Here is a 17,969-nt window from a genome sequence, read left to right as displayed (position 1 = left end):
ACTCACACTGTCAATCATGAAAGAAAACATCTAAGGATGAAGAATAAAATGAGTATAATATAGATTGGAGAAGTGAACTCCAGGATAAAAGATATCGAATCTGCTAAGACTCCACTCAACTTAAACACTTAAGCTTGTGGGGCAGTTTGCCATTGAGCTCTTCAGAGGATGGCATCCAGTATATGCTAATATTTTTGCATATGCCAAAGAGCCATTAAACTTATTTTCAGTGAAGAGCTTAGTTTAACCAATTGCTAATTTTCTCTATAATCTGGCCTTGGGAAGAAAGATTAGTCATCAAATAGCCACAGCTGCAGGGAAACACCTAAGACAGAGGAAAGGCATATAAAGGAGAGAGGCAGAGAGCATACTTTCGTCGATACAGTTGAGTTCGTCACTTCCATCTCTGCACTCAGAATGGCCATTGCAGCGTAACACCTGATCCACGCAAAAGCCGTCATTGCACCTGAATTCTGTAGGGCGGCAGGTACTCACTGAACAAATAGGAATGAAGGCTTTACTGTAAAATTCATCCCCTTACACCATCCATTAAACAGAATTTATAACTGCGCAAAAAAAACTACAGCACATTTAATGGTTGCATAAATACAAATGAATTAGCAGAGAAAATGGTAAACAGCCATCAAATGAAGGCAACAGCGTATTTAAACTCATTTCCACAACAATATCTGAAACAAAATATCTTGAGAAAGCTTGAATACTTTAAAATGGCGAGTACATTTGGGCATTCAAATATGGTCAGTCACTGGCTGAAAAAGAACTCATAATGTCAACCTAAGCAAAACACTGAAAAACTAAGACAAGATGACGGCTAAACACAGTGTTTCTTCATTAATGCATCCTGCAAAACAGCCTCTTCAGGCCGTCCTACAACATGTGTACTAGCCAGGCAAAAGAAAGAAAACTGGGATACTAGAAACATTACTCTCTCCGATAGGCTTCCGATGGGAAAACCACACCCAAAAGGACTCACTCCGTGATTCAACCAGGTTGGTTGGGATAGATGAGGGTAGAGCTCTTCCCAAAGTAAGCCACAGGCATGTGAATTCAGGGTACATTGGGGATCATTTCCTTTCCCTTAATCATTTCAAGGCACTTTGATAATTTTGTCTGGAGGCTTCAACCGGGATTTGAACCCAGCACTTCTCGATAATCAGCCAAGCGCCCTACTCTAACCACGATCTTCAGCCAAACACCATCAAGGATGTTCCATTCCAGGCTCTAAATCAACACTCTATGTACTTGAATCAGGGAAAACAGTAAATATGCACTGAGTTGTTTGATCACAAAATCAAGTCCCGCTCTTTTGAATAAATAAATTATTCTGTTAAGTGAGATTACTCATGACAGAAATCTCAATGACCTGATGGGATGCCACTAATACTGGTGACAAACACTAACTATGATATTGGCCATGAATAAATTGGCTTATAATCAGCCAGCCACAATCAAGCCTGCATCTCCCAAAGTCCGCATAAGCCAAAATATTTTTCAACCGCCAATTCCACCTTTAATGTATTATTTATGTATGTAACTGCTTACACAATAATTTCGTTGAGCAGTAGTTATTGTATTTATTTCATATCAGCTTATGTGACTGTATATTGGAAGATCAGGGTTTGATTGAATCTTGGCTAGGCCAAAACATCTGTTCATCCTACATGTGTATATGCACCTGTGGGCCTAACTGCTCACATAATATTGGTTTTGCACAGCCACTTGTTTGAAAACCACTCGCAGTATTTGCTCTTCCACCATCCCAGTACCTACCACATTCACGCTCATCAGAGGCATCTCGACAATCGGCAATCCCGTCACACCGTTTGTCTCCTGTGAGGCATATTCCTTCGGGGCAGAGAAAATCTCCAGGTGGGCATGAGCCTGATTGTGCCCAATGCGTGGTGACGTTCACAATGAAAGCAAAAGCGATCAACAAACATGGAGAAAGAAAACAAACACAATACAAAAAAGAAAAGTGCACAAACAGAGATGGAAATGAGAGGGTTATGCCATTACTACTATGGATAAGAAAAGAATAGACACTAAAAAATGACAACACAAAAGCAAACACAAAACAGGACCACACTTAAGAAAAAAGATAATTTTTTAATGCACCTAACCAATGTGTAGGTAAGATTGGGCTCATACCAATTTCAATTTATATATATTGTGACATACCGACCTTATGTCACGTATTTTTCTCTCGTTATGTAATGACCCGAGTAGGGGATGATCACATATGTGTGGATGAGCGTGGGTATGTCTGAGTGTGTGCGTAATAGTGTGTCATGCCCCGGGCATGAGGTACCAGTGACTCACAAATGTTCAGTGTTTGGTCAGCTCGGACCGGTGGTTGCCCCACCCAACAGTGAGGCCCAAGTGTAACCCCTCTTGTCCCAAAAAACCCATCCCCTGTGTATCATCCCCCTCCAATATCACTATAAAGCGGCGGACGGAGAGAGCCTCCTGGCGAGAAATGCTAGTTTGGTCGACGGGCGAGAAACGCTATCCTGATCGACGCAGAAAGGGATTGATGACGTGCCAGATTGGTCGTCATTTTTCTGGGTGTACCCAAAGAGTGCTGTTAGCGGGACGAGATTGTCTACGGAGGTAGCCAGCAGCGGAGAGCAAGATTGCAGACGAGCGACAGGCAGGACCAACGCCCAGAGGTCGGGAGGAAGACAGCCCCCGATCCCACGGACATTTGGGGTCCAACGTGTCGCATCATCGACGGCTCCTACTGCTCAAGGCTCCGAGAAACCGTAAGAACGTCGCAGTCAGCGACCCGTCCCCGTGCTCGTTCGCCCAGACCCGATTTAATCCCCAAACTGTGTATCCAAAATATTTGGGTTTTTTCTCTCTATCCCGGTGCGCCGTATGTAATCACCAAACTGTTGACTCCTTGTCAGAAATCTAATTCAGTGTTACCACGAGAGCAGCCTAAAAACTTAATTTGGGCAAATTGTAAACTCGGCCCACGAATTCTACCAATCACAAATTGTTGCTTTTTTTGTATTTCTTTTGGAGGGGGGGCAATTGAACCATATCATCTTGTGCACTTTTCATTCACCTCATTCTCATCAGGGTATTTAATTTCAATAAGTGTGTGTGTATGCTATGTCTGAAGTGGAAAATATATTTTTTTTTATGTTTCAAAGTACTCAATAATCGTTCGATCATTCCGTACTCGGGACCATTGATGCCCTCCCCACCCAGTAAAATAGGTGGCGTTTTCATGTTCCGCCACATATAAATGGCGCCCAACTCGCGGCACGATTGGTAATGCGTATAGTACGCAAAGTAAATAAAAGGCGTCTTAACCCTGGCAAGGAACACCTTCACAAGGTTGGCATTGTTTTGTATTTTTAAGGGATATTTTGTTTTATCGAGGTTATTTTTCGCATGCCACTATGGCAGAACTTGGGAATAAAGAATCGGCATTTTCAAAGTATCGGGAGAAGGAAAGCGAAGATGACGAGTCTGATGCGGGCAGCGGTCGGTCGGAAACCAATTGCATAACAACTGGTTTAGCAGGCATGGTGTTGCGTACCCCAAACGAGCGTGAGGTAGCATCATCGACCGCTCGTATTAGTGACCATATGGGGGAGTTATTACCGGAAGATTCGAGGGATGGCACTCTTAAGACCCTCGTGTCCTTGATCCAAGATTTAACCAGTAAAACTAAGTCGATGCATGACGAGTTAACAAGTAAAACTGAGTCGATGCATGATGATTTAACAAGTAAAATTACCGGCATCGAACTTAAAACTGAGTCGATGCATGATGATTTAACAAGTAAAATTACCGGCATCGAACTTAAAACTGAGTCGATGCATGATGATTTAACAAGTAACACTAAGTCGATGCATGATGAGCTGAAGGCTGACAATGCTGCGTTATGCGAAGAGTTTAAACTCAATAATGAGAGAATACAAGTCGACATTCAAACTTGGAAGGAGACTCTCTCTCAGGAGGTGTCTCAAATGAATAGAAATATAGGTGAGGTAGAAACTCGTTGTGAAATGAAAATAGATGAAACCGCCAGGAAGGTGCGCGAACAATGTCGAGAGGTGGTAATTTCCGAAGTAGGGTATGTTAAGGTTCGTACCGAGGTGTTGGAAAAGAACGTTGAGGAAGTGGTAGTGACACAGAAAAGCGAGCAGGATAGTTTCAAAGCACGCGACGAAAAAATTAAATCGCTTGAAAATGAAATTGTCACTCTTAAAGAAAAGGGCATAACCTCGCAGGTAGTTTCTGTGCCTGCCCAGTCTTTCACAAAGCCAAGCTTCTCTGCCCTCAGTCACGAACATCCCATTGCCTTCATAAAGGAAGTTCATGATTACTTCTCGGTGGTAAATATTCCGCACGCATTACAACCGCAAGTTTTCTTTCAAATGTTAGAAGGAGATGCCAAAACGTGGGGGAAGTCCTTATTTCCGCTTCCGGCCTCACTTGCGGAATGTAAAGACAAGTTTTTGTCGAATTTCTGGGATGCCGATACTCAATACAATTTTCGTATGCAAGTAATCACAGGCAAGTATGTAAGAACGAAGATGAACACGATGAAACAATTCGCGACGGAGAAAGTAGCGTTAGCGAGATTGTGTTCTCCACCTATGTCTGAAGGGGAAATTATTTATTCATTAATCCGACAATTTCCCATAAATGTGCAAAATATGCTAAAATCTGTAGAACAGCTGACGGTCGATCGGTTAATAATGCTGCTTGGGTTATATGATCAAACGTATCAGTCAAGCGCACCACCAGTGGGTAATGCTAATCCCCAAGGTTCGCAGCACGGGTCGAGTAACACGAGGCCGTCGACAGCTGATCACGAGTACCGAGTGAACTCAGTCACATTCAAAGGGGGACGCGGGCGAGGCAACTTGCCATCAGAAAAACAATCCTCCTTTCAACCGCATCGTAGTGGGTCCCCATTAAACCAGGAGGAAGGTTTAAACTCGCGCCGGCTGGTCTAGACTCCCTCCGGTGTCCAGCCGACGCGGAAAAAGCGGAGGTTTTATGTCAGATCATCGCGACTTACGAAATTGAGGTAGAAGGTGCAGGGGACGAAAGGAAAGGAAGTATTTATGCCGAGAGGCGTTGCTGTCCGATCGTGAATTGTTCCGCGAACGGCGTTCAGAGTAAAGCGCTGTTAGACACGGGCAGCGAAATTTCCGCGATCTCGGAGGAATATTTCAAAGAATTAGATATCAAAACTATGATACCTTGCTTTCCTCTGAACCGATCTTGTATCATATGTGCTGATAGTCGGAAGTCTCCTCCCATCACTCGTCAGGTTTTACTTACGATCACTATAGAATGCATTGAGTTCGAGGTAATTTGCCTGGTTGTAAGGAATCTAAAGAAGTATTTTTTTCCATTTTTTATTCAAAATTTTTTTTTCTCGTGAGAATTTATTCTGTTCTACCTGTGTGATTTATTTTGTTCATCTATGTAACACGAACTCATTTTTCTTTGCGGGGCCCCTTTCATCCCTCGCAATGAAAAATTCCTTCGTGTTGGGGGGCAATTGTGACATACCGACCTTATGTCACGTATTTTTCTCTCGTTATGTAATGACCCGAGTAGGGGATGATCACATATGTGTGGATGAGCGTGGGTATGTCTGAGTGTGTGCGTAATAGTGTGTCATGCCCCGGGCATGAGGTACCAGTGACTCACAAATGTTCAGTGTTTGGTCAGCTCGGACCGGTGGTTGCCCCACCCAACAGTGAGGCCCAAGTGTAACCCCTCTTGTCCCAAAAAACCCATCCCCTGTGTATCATCCCCCTCCAATATCACTATAAAGCGGCGGACGGAGAGAGCCTCCTGGCGAGAAATGCTAGTTTGGTCGACGGGCGAGAAACGCTATCCTGATCGACGCAGAAAGGGATTGATGACGTGCCAGATTGGTCGTCATTTTTCTGGGTGTACCCAAAGAGTGCTGTTAGCGGGACGAGATTGTCTACGGAGGTAGCCAGCAGCGGAGAGCAAGATTGCAGACGAGCGACAGGCAGGACCAACGCCCAGAGGTTGGGAGGAAGACAGCCCCCGATCCCACGGACATTTGGGGTCCAACGTGTCGCATCATCGACGGCTCCTACTGCTCAAGGCTCCGAGAAACCGTAAGAACGTCGCAGTCAGCGACCCATCCCCGTGCTCATTCGCCCAGACCCGATTTAATCCCCAAACTGTGTATCCAAAATATTTGGGTTTTTTCTCTCTATCCCGGTGCGCCGTATGTAATCACCAAACTGTTGACTCCTTGTCAGAAATCTAATTCAGTGTTACCACGAGAGCAGCCTAAAAACTTAATTTGGGCAAATTGTAAACTCGGCCCACGAATTCTACCAATCACAAATTGTTGCTTTTTTTGTATTTCTTTTGGAGGGGGGGCAATTGAACCATATCATCTTGTGCACTTTTCATTCACCTCATTCTCATCAGGGTATTTAATTTCAATAAGTGTGTGTGTATGCTATGTCTGAAGTGGAAAATATATTTTTTTTTATGTTTCAAAGTACTCAATAATCGTTCGATCATTCCGTACTCGGGACCATTGATGCCCTCCCCACCCAGTAAAATAGGTGGCGTTTTCATGTTCCGCCACAATATATACATATATATTCAATGTTTTGTAGAAATGGGATGCAACGTAGCACATAATATGAAGGTTCAAATCACAGTCACTAAACATAGACACAAAAAAAGGAAACACTCACACGAAAAATGTTACTGGGAGACTTTCGTAGCTGTAGCCACTTCATCAGCCAAGGAGAGAATGAGAGGGGAAGGAGTGTGTTGGAAAAGGGAAAAAGGGGGGGGAAGAGGGGAGAGGTGTATTGGGGCGGGGCTAACTCAACAAGATACATTCAAACCCGGGTGCTTGTTGGCTTGCAAATGCCAGATGCACGCCAATTCGAGGGTGTGGAGATTGAGGGGCGAGTCAGTGGGTAACAGGGAGGCAATGATTGAAACTTTGAAACATTGATTAAAGATGGAATCATGCAATTAACAATGTGTGGGGACCGGGAGAGATGCATGTGGGGATGACGGACAGCAGGAGGCGCGGTGATTATTTATTCTAAGGTTGAGGGGGGTGGTGCATTGGCCTATATAAAAAGCAGGGCAGAAGTTGCATTGAAGGAGGTATATGATGTTGGTGGAGGTACAGGTGGTGGAAGGAGATATCGGGAGGAATTTAAGTTTGGAGAGGAAAGAGGCTGGGGGTGGAGAGAAAATTTTACAGGTTTTACATCTAGGACGATTGCACGGCAAGGGTGGGGTAGTGGGGACTGAATTCAATTTTTGAAGGGGGCAGGTGGCTTTGAAGATGGTGCTGAGGTTAGGTGGTCTCTTTTACGTGATCCGTGGAAGAGAGGGGAAAATCTGTGAGGTGGATTTGTGGTTGGAGAGAATGGGGTACAAGTCCTTCAGGATGTCCTGTAAGGCATGAGCACCGGGAAAGTAAGTGGTGAGAAGAGATGGAGAGCAATTCTTTTCGGCACGGGGTTTATTGGACCTGTAAGGTTTTTTTCTAATTTTGTTGATTAACAGTTTATCGGGGTACCTGCGGCGGAGAAGAGAAGTGTGTAGATTGGAAAGGAACTTCTCAAGGTCTTCGGGGTTGTTGCAGATTTTGTGACCATGGACGGAGAGAGAAAAAGGGATTGAACGTTTGGTATGTGGTGGGTGGCAACTGTCATAGTGGAGGTATTGCTGTCTGTTGGTGGCTTTGATGTGGACAGATGTCTTGAATTTGTTATTTTCGGAAAGAAGAATGTCCACATCTAGGAAAGTGATGTTGGTGTTCGAGATGGAAGAAGTGAAAGAAACTGAGGCGGAAGAGTTAAGTGAAGAGACAAAGGTGTTAAGGGAATTGATGTCATGCGACCAGAGAATAAAAATGTCATCAATGTATCTGAGCCAAAGGAGAGGTTTTGGCGGGTAATTCGTTAGGAAATTTTCTTCGAACAGGCCGAGGAAGAGATTTGCATAGGAAGAGCTAAACCAAGTGTGAGTGTGTATCTTTCCTTTCATCCTTGTGTCCTCGTCCACTTCTTCTGAGCTTGGTGAGCTGCTCCAGTGCCATCTATTCGTTACTCTTGTGGGCCAAAGCAAAGGGTGTTTTCTGTTCATAAACCCCCGCCGAAATCATGGTAAATCTAAGCGTCCCGGTAGCTTAACTGGTAGAGCACCTAGCCGACACTGGGAAGTTCTGGGTTCAAGTCCCAGTCAAGCCCCATTTTACCCTCTGATTTTCTGGCAATTTACCCTCTACCACAGCACTGTTGTCCTCGTCCTTTTTCCATTATATGTTCCTATCCCTTTCTTTCCTTCTGCATGAATTTTTGGTAGTGAGAATGTGATACACAGGGACCATGTACTCAATCACGGCCGCATTAATGGTCTCTAGTTCTCTCGGTACGATTTGCGGAGTTAGTTAGGCTATCTCGAGGGTGTCTCCTTGCTATGATAAGTAGAGGTTTTACGAGATAAAGAGGTACGAACCATGAGAGGTTTGCCTATAAATTTACATTTAAATCTGGTAGGACTGTAAGGGTGGTACCAAGTATGGAGGTTTATGATGTAAAGAGGTTCTCTACATAGAGGTTTTACTGGATGCATTTTTGTGCAACAAAATTACATACAAATTTTGTGAGTGTCCCTTTTTGTGTCTCAATGCTTAAAATTTTGTTATTTATTTAAGTGTCATCACTAGAAGTGCTTTCTTCAATATAGCATACATATGCTCATCAGATCCATCAATACAGTCAAATATCCCATCACATTTCCCTGACTTTTATAAACAGTTATTTTTTTAACCTAAACTGTGCCTGATGCCAATGGTGAAGCAATCACTACCAAAATCATTCCATTAAAATAAATCAGTGGGAAGCACAAAGTTGTGCTCTTTCATAACAACAAAGTTGCATTCTTTAAAACAGCAAAAAGATCTGGCAAGAGATATAAAAAAAGAGATTTGGCACATGCAAAAGCACCTATAGGACTTACCACAATCACGCTCATCAGATCCATCAACACAGTCAAATATCCCATCACATTTCTTTGACTTTTGCAAACACTTGCGACCATCACAAAAAAATCCATCAGGTGGACATGTGGAATCTTTGATAGAGGAAAATAAAATGTGTCAAAGGATAATTTTCTACACATCTCAGAAGGACATTTAATTTCTCTATAACTTAAGTAGACAAAAGCTTCTATTGAGGAAAAAAAACCACAATGTCACTGTGTTCAAATAAGATTAACCAAGGACTGTTTTAAAGCATCACCTCAGATGACAACATAATACATAATCAGAAAAACAAAATAATTAAAGTCATTCATGAGCATGAAACCAAGTACATACTAGCCAGTAATAACATGAACATAACATGAAATACACACACATATCCCAAGCAAAGACGATATGAAGAGAAGCAAGGCTACTAATGAATGGCAAAAGATAGAATAAATACATATATGCATACAAAGAATGACATCAAGTCTACTTTAATTAAACCTTGAAAGATATGCAATGAATATGATAACAATCAGGTGCAGACTTGCAAAAGAAGGGTGCTGTGCACAAGTATTGCAAAACTTTTAGATGTGAACCAGCAATGAATTTGAGATGTGGGTGGCCACAGACATTTTGTCAGCTTGCACTAAATATTTCACTCCACACATCAACCACAATTGGCCCTAAATGCACACCCTCTATTAAGGTGAGCAATTGATTTTCAATCCCTAAGTCTAATATCTTCTAAAGTTTTTTTTATGACCAATTCATCCAACCCCAAATTAATGGTGTTTACTTATTCGTTCACAAGTGAGAGCTAATCCAAACTCTGATGCATAAATGACTATGTATTAACTTCCACGAAGACAAATTTTGATGTCATGGAACTTAATTCTTTGCTGAGACTCTGAGTTTAAGATGAAGGCATGTATATTCGACTCACAAAAACAATGAACTGCAATTAAACTTGCTAGTTAAATCAAGAAATATAGAATTAACTTCATTTTTATTCCATCAGTAAAACTTAATGCAGAAGTAAATACATGAGATTACTGATTATGAAACTCTCTTTAGAACAAGTGGCAACATTCCGAATTAAAATCACTGATATACTCTTATTGTCATTATCATCATTAATAAAATTATTATGATGCAATGCAAAAATGCAAGTTTCTTTAAAAAAAATAACTGAATCACCATCTCAAAGTAAATCATAATAATTAAGTTAACCATTAAAATTATCACTCTAATTTAAAGTTCGCATTCGTCTCTCTCTCTCTCTCTCTCACACACTCGTTGAACAACACTTGGATTCATATGAAAATGCATGACAATGGCTTAACAACTGGTTCGCTTCAAAGGAAAAATTGTTTTTTTTTTAATATATAACTGAGAAATCTTAACTGACAATACCCAAACTAGGCATAGGGGTGAGGAGATACCTCATTTGATCTAGTGATAAGGCGATCCTCAAACCACAAAACTGATGAATGTTTGAAAGAAGTGGAATCATTTGCTAATGTTTAAGTATTATTATATGTTTTTATTTAATATTACAAAAAAACAGCTTGGATTCCTTCTTTTCCTCTCAACATTAACTGAATAAACTACTTTTGTTTAAATTAAATTTTGCAATTATTTCCAAATATTTAATTTGAAAGTGAACATCCCATTAAATTTTACCTACTTTCCCTCACAAGATCTTTTCTAGCTTAAGAAGTTTTTAAACTTTGGTCACTAGAAGAACTTTTTATTAGTGTTATATTGTATCATTTCAGATAAGTTAAAATAGAAATATAACAGGAAAAAAAAACAATTTCTAAAAGTAATGAATGAAAAAGTAAAATGGAGACACACCAACACTATCACAGTCCTCCTCGTCCTCATTATCCTTACAATCAGGGATTAAATCACAACGGAATTCTTTTTTAATGCAAGAACCATCCCTGCAGCGGAATTCGTCTGCTAAACAATTTTCTGGAAGATATAAATAAGCAGTAAAGCCACAACATAAAAGAGAAATAAAAGCACATAAAAACACAAACAAAAACATTCATGCAAACTTCTAACCAAGCAAATGCGCCCTTGAATGAAACAAGTGTGAAATAAAATAAGAGGGAAAAAAATCTCTCTCAAGTAATTCATGTACAGGATGTGTCCATTAAGAAATTAGAATATGTACTTTCATTCGTGGGAATTTTACAAGTGATATCGCTACAAAACTCTAAGGGTGTCCAAAAAAATGCTCCATCAGCATCAACACACTTTTGCAGGCAAGTTACATGTCGTCACACTTGAAATGCTCTTTGGAGGCAAACACCCCTCCAAGTGTGCGTGCTTGCCACTTTCAATATTGCATACATATTTACTATTACATATTTACACATTCCTAAACTTTCAATTGATATTTTATATAATTAACAAAATGAAACACGTGCAGAAACGTATAATGATTCCCTCAAGGATATTGAAGGGACATAAGTTTTCAGCTGTAATTGACAACTAAATTAGAGAGTAATGAAGAATTCCATTGTCCCCATTGCCAAATCTATTTTCACAAGAAATTGAATTCATTTGCACAACAGCTCCCCCTGATCAAAAGTAAGCCCTGACCACAGTTCAGAGAGAGTTGATTCTGGCTTAACCTGCAGGAGGGATTCTAACATATTGTCCAATTGTTTCTGGAAAATTGCAAGTAATAGAAAATTTACATCCTAATAACTGCTAAAATTATAACCAAAAGATATTAGTAAAACTACAACTATATAAGGTTCAATTAATCTTTGCAACTGAGAAAGTGTGGCCGAAGCAAGTGGGGTGGAGTGGAGGGTAAATTTCTCGGCATATGACTTTTCCTTTGCCAACATGAAGAAAGCAGGCATGCCTTGGCAATCCTTCAGAAATACAGTAGCTATCTAACACTTTCCTCAGCCTCTGCAAAGGGATTATCCTCACTCCTCCCCAAATGAGTATGTATATTGTCTGGGCACCGAGACCAAAATTAATGACCCATTTTTTTGACAAACAAAGGCAGTTGTGCAATACATTTGGCAACTTTGAGTTTGGTGCATCCTTCAGTCCCCTCCCCTACCAGCAAAGCCCACCAGCAAAGCCCACTCTCACCCTCACTTGCTTTAGCCTTACACGCGCTCAGCTGCAATGCTCAACCCTGCGGAAGACTTAACACAAATTATTTATAAAAATGAAAAATATTGGATACTTCACAAAAAATAAGGCCAGCAGAAGCAAATAAGTGAGCCTTTTCATCAATTAATAAGAACGAGAAAATGCCATCCAGAAAAATTGAAACGTTTTAGCACACTGTAAAATATGCATCACTCCACCAGCTTGTAAAAGTAGAAACTCCACCATGGTATTAACATCATTACCATTTTTACAGCCAGTTATCTTATGTACAATATTGCAAAGGGATGTTATTGGTCCCTATCCAGTGAAAGGTTATCTATAGGAATCTGAGAGAAATAACAACAATAAGGAATAATTACCATGAATGGATACAGAGAATAAGGGACTAAGCATGTATGCATTGGTTTTACACAAATTTCAAATCAAGTCAAGTACATAGCTCAGTAGTTAAACAAAGCTCATCCAATTGTGCAGGATAGGCCTTGCGGGGCAGTTTTTCACAAATCGCTCAGATTTCCTTGGCATGTTGTGGATTGACTATTTCTGCACCGGATCTGACTGATGTGTATTCAAGGTGTGGCTAGATAAGTGCAAAATAGCACTACTCAACAAATTTTCCATGATTTGTTTCAATCCAGGATTTTACAGATCAACTTCCCTTCCCCAATTCCACCTTCATGAATTAAAATTTCCCTAAAGTCTTTGGAGTAACTTTTAGGACCAAAGTTGATATGTGAGGTGCAGACTTCAGCCAAGAAAACATAATTTCACAGATTTCGGTAAGTTTGCTAGAACCATATAGATAATTACTGCTTGATCAGTCTCAAGTAGGCAGGCAGTACCGTGTGAACTAAGAGAATGACCAAAAATCTACAATAACTCAACTCAATCTATCATGAGTATTCATGCTTATACATATCCGCTGTTTAGCATGAGTTTCAAAAATAGCAAAAACATCTCTTTATTACCAACACAAGATCCTTGGATGGGAGACTTTTTTACTCCGGTGTTTATAATTATTGTGCAATGCAATGATAGGTAAGATGGGGTATTAAGAGTTAAAATAAATTATATTTAATAACCACTACATTATTCATCTTCCTTAATAGCTTTTGAGGTTTTGGTTTAATAACTAAACAAACTTCAATTTACGGTAAAATTAAGCAAACTTGCTGAGCCAAAATTTTGTTGTACTTTTACAACTCCATCAGGGATGATTCTTAGACTAAGGATAAGAGAAGAGGGTGGATGGTGTCACTTCTTTCGCCCAAATGCACCTTGACCACCTCAATGGTAATAGGGCATTGAGTTACGTGACTTGCATATGATTGGCAAATGGTACTACTCTATTGCTGTGGATAGGGATGCCACGAAAAATCATTCAAGGAGGGCTAAGTGATCTTTCATTGGTGAGTAAAGCTAACAGTACATATTTTAATATATTGTATTAGCTGAGCTGGCAAACTTCCTACCATATAACAATCAATGAAGTAGCAACACCATTTAATAATCAAGAGCAGCTGTACGGATTTTACTCTTTTTTCCCTTACAATAATAAAATAAGGAAAAAAATCAATAAAACTAAAAAATTAAAATTAAAATCGCTTGTTTGAAAGACATTTTCTTTATTCAATATGCATTGGGTAGACCGGGGCACGCTTATGCTAATTTGTTTCAATGAATTTTCCAGTTTTCATGTTTTAACATTTTTTGCCTTCTTTTCCACGCACAAGAACAAATAAAGCTGATGGTTAACCAAGACGTGAACATTCCACGTATAGGTAATTAACCATGAGAAATACATGGGATGTGTAGATTCAGACCACTAACACCTAACGAATCCTTGGAATGAGAACATCCACTGAATTTTCCTTTGAGCGCAGTCGCATGAATCACATAGTTTTTTTGATCACCAAATGCGTTCCATTACATACTTTTGCTTGGTTTAGGTTTCAGAGCATCATCACCACTTTTACTTTACTTCACACAATTTAAAGTTCCTCACAGACTTTGGACTGATACTCTCAGACAAAATGCTCTCTTTCCCCCACATGTTCCTTCTTGTAAATCTCTTACTTAAAATTCTTAACTTTCGTCCACCAATATCCCAGGGTTCCCTGTTCCACTGCCTTCCTCCAACTCCAGCTAACCCTCACTCAACCTTATCTCCTCACCATCGGCTTTTAAATCCTACCTCCCTCCACTAATATGCCCCCTACTTTCTCTGCTAATAAATATTAGACCTGTTTTCTTCTTGTAATTTTCCTGTTGAAGTTTTTTTGATAATCTTAGTAATTTACTTTATGCTCATTTCAAAGAGTAAAAAACCTTTGAGGTACATTTGGGACATTTACAACACAAAAATAAATTTCTAAATTAGTTTTCTGGAGAGTAAATCAGCCCTGGTGAAGTTTAAAAAATGAAATGAAACATTGTCAAGGCAAGTTGGTTTAACTTGGACCAAAATCTCAAACACTAAGCTGGAAGATTATGAGTTAGTTCACACAATGAATTGCAGGTAAGAAGGGGACTACTCAGACATACCACAGTTAACCTCATCAACCCCTGTAGGACAGTTGAGATAGCCATCACAACGCTGTGACTTAGGAATGCAGCTGCCGTCACTACACGTAAAGTCGGATTCAGGGCAAGGAGCAAGAGCGCCTAGGAAAGCATAATTTTTATATACATACAAATAGACAAAACCAAGTAAGCAAAATGAATTACAAAGCAGAGTTTAAAGTTACATTAATAGCTTTATTTTATTGAACTTGTATTACTGCAGTAGCTGGAGAGATTCATTAGCCAGACAAAAACCAAAGGTGAGCATCAGCTACAGAAAGATAGCCTGAGAAAACAAGGTATCACTTTTATTTGTTTATAAGAGAAACTTTGATAGTTCATACAACATGATCCAAATGCAATGGGGATCCAGCTAAGGCCTGCAAAAGAACTGGTTCCTTGGTCAATTAATTTGGTAAAACTAATCTAAGTAAAGCATTAGCAGTTATGGTGGCTTAAGTTTCAAGTTGCTTGAGCTGCAGCCTAGAAATATAAGTATTGATACTTAAAAAGATTTTTCATGATGAGTAAACAGGTTAGAATGAAAATGAACTATTAAAATACATTTTATACACCAAAACCAATGTTTACATTTAAATCATCCACCAGCCATTGTTTCCAAAAACGAAAAATATATTGTATGCATGGATTATGTATTTGAAAATTAAAATCTTCTATCACATAACTTATATTTCTCTATGCCAAAGTAATAAATTTAATTAGTTCAGCCATTTAATCAACAAACGCCTAGAAATTAAATTAGTGTAAGAAAAACCAGTGTGTGGCATCTAATGGGCCAACACTACTGTCCACAAAAATATACACCAACTTACCATGTACTGTAAAAAAGTACAAATAATTTCTGTTAAAAAAACCTGCACGTTTTACATATTTTCTTTGTAAACAGCATTAATTGGTAAAACTATTTTTTCAACACCTGTAACAGCTGTTTACATACATGACGTGCCCAATATGCTAGCCACTGTACCTTTCACTGTGCAGTGTGCCTTTGGTCAAATAAACATATTATTAATCATGGCATGTGCAATTTCTTTATGCATAACGTAGCACAGAATAGAGTAGATGTGCAGTCTTAACTTAATACACACTTAATTCACACAAGTATACATGAGGATGACCCACCCATTCAAAACCTTACCTACCATAAAATATCAAATGAAAAATTGTATTCTGAGTGAATTCAAAAACCAGCACTGATCTATCGCTAGACGTTAAAGCAACCACAATGCAATATCATACACAGACTAGCCATCGACAAAGGTGAACTCAGTCCAGTTCACCAGTTAAAAGTGTGGCTTTATGTATATGTATACCTTTATCAATGATAGCAGAGCACACCTCAGGGCTTTCATCAGATGCATCATCGCAGTCCACAAAATTGTCACACACATGGTCTTCACTTAAACACATCGACCCATCAAAGCACTTCCATTCATCAGGGTCGCACGTTCCCGGCGGGTCATATGGCTCAATTACACCTGATTATGTCATGCATTAGAAACATATCATGCAAAAATAATAAGAAAAGCATGGTTATTAGAACATGAGTATGAAACTACCACCAAAATTCATGCAAATGCACGCAAGGTTCACACCAACTTCCCATTTTCAATTTCCCACACTTTATCTCCGCGGCAAAGCAATCATTGAGGGAGAATCCAGCAAGGTACACTATGAAACAGAGTCAAGCAGTAAACGTATCCCTTGCTGCCAAGGAGGTTGTAAATATGTATGTTGGAGGGGCACCACTGGTTCTGAGCATTGAGCGCAGTGTGGCAGGAATGGGGGTGCTTCGGTAGGATAGCCACGCCCACTTTGACCAAAACATTGATAATCGCATAAGAGTCAATGCTAACTATTTGGTGAAATATTCGGTCATCATCATTGTTACGTTATAAATCACAAATGAATACAATAAACCTTTGTTTCTATCAATTGATACAGTTGATATATCTCAATAAAATTCATCAAAATAAATATGCAAATGTATGTATCCTAAATATTTTCTATATTACAGAGTAAAATGTCCACATTCAGGTCACATCCATTTTACTTCATGCCAAAGCATGTGCGCGGTACACAATGTGGACGTCAGATTTCATTTGAGGCCCTACGGGTTAGCAAAACAATTTGTCATGCTTGGATTTTACAACTTTGAAATATCTTTGCAGAAACAAAGCTCCTATTTTATTTCCGCAAAGAATTCATTGAGTTTGCCAAGAGCTTCCTCATTTTAGTAAACTGGTTCAACTGCAAACCTTCTTTCCTACTTTGCTCAGTGCAAACTATGCACGGCAAGGGATCTCAGCTACTTAAACTGTGTTATAACCCTGATTCATAAATCACTTCTTCTTAGGTCAGCAATTAGAAATTCAGGCTTGAAAACCCTATGGCAAACATGATGGCTTCCAGCCCCAGGGTGAACATGCAGACAAAGCCACATGGAAAGAAACCAGCAGCAGCTGTTGAGAAGCATTCTTGTTGATGGTAATCGTAAACCTCTTGGCAAAACTTTGACTAAAAACTAGTGATGGGTCGATTCCAAAATTTTAACGATTCCAATCCCGATTCCGATTCTGACATTTCGATTCCGATTCTACCAATACCGATTCCATCGATTCTGATGCCAAGGGCTCCATGAAAAATATCACTTAATTCCAGGCAACAAGACAACCACTTAAAAAATTATTACTCTGTGAAAGAATCTGTTGACAAAAGCATCTTTCATATCATCACTATGTAATTAAAATATACCGTATAAGCGTGTGTAAGAAGCGCACACGTGTGAGAGGCGCACCCCTATTTTGAGCATCGAAGCTATAAAGAAAAAAAATTTTGCGGCATTTTTTAATCTTATCGTGCGGTGTCGCAGACGTATGCCTGGAATTTCGACAGTTATCGAAATTTCCTCTTTCAATTCTAATTGAAAGAGGAATTTTTGATAACTGCGGCGGTAATAGCGGCATAAGAGGGAGTAAAAAGAGTTCCGACCCTCTCTTCGCATGCGCCGTAGCTCTACGATGCTAGTCCTCCTCACGAACAATTTCGTTTATAAGCTCTCGCAGGAGTATTGCAATAGAATGCAGCCGAGGAAAATTTTAAGTCAAAACACGACAGGCACATAGCATGAACCTTCCCAAGAGATTGGACAACAATCGGGGCAATCTTAGCGCCGTAGGATAATAACCAC

The 17,969-nt window shown here is 39.8% G+C and overlaps 1 protein-coding gene across 8 annotated transcripts in view; it reads right to left on the bottom strand.

Moving 5' to 3' along the window:
- Positions 1–17,969, bottom strand: part of LOC124164372 (basement membrane-specific heparan sulfate proteoglycan core protein-like) — a 1,400,348-nt gene that overhangs the window by 236,639 nt on the left and 1,145,740 nt on the right. For all 8 annotated transcript variants that reach the window (XM_046541669.1, XM_046541671.1, XM_046541670.1 and 5 more), the window contains 5 exons: positions 14,741–14,860; positions 10,907–11,026; positions 9,040–9,153; positions 1,792–1,902; positions 372–494 (listed from right to left, as the gene is read on the bottom strand). In XM_046541669.1, the coding sequence (XP_046397625.1) occupies positions 372–494; positions 1,792–1,902; positions 9,040–9,153; positions 10,907–11,026; positions 14,741–14,860 (588 nt within the window). The remainder of the gene's footprint in view (positions 1–371; positions 495–1,791; positions 1,903–9,039; positions 9,154–10,906; positions 11,027–14,740; positions 14,861–17,969) is intronic.

This window comes from Ischnura elegans, chromosome 8 (assembly GCF_921293095.1).
Source record: "Ischnura elegans chromosome 8, ioIscEleg1.1, whole genome shotgun sequence".
NCBI classification, from domain to species: domain Eukaryota; kingdom Metazoa; phylum Arthropoda; class Insecta; order Odonata; family Coenagrionidae; genus Ischnura; species Ischnura elegans.
Note: the sequence above shows the minus strand (reverse complement) of the source record. Positions and strands in the feature narration are given on the sequence as shown.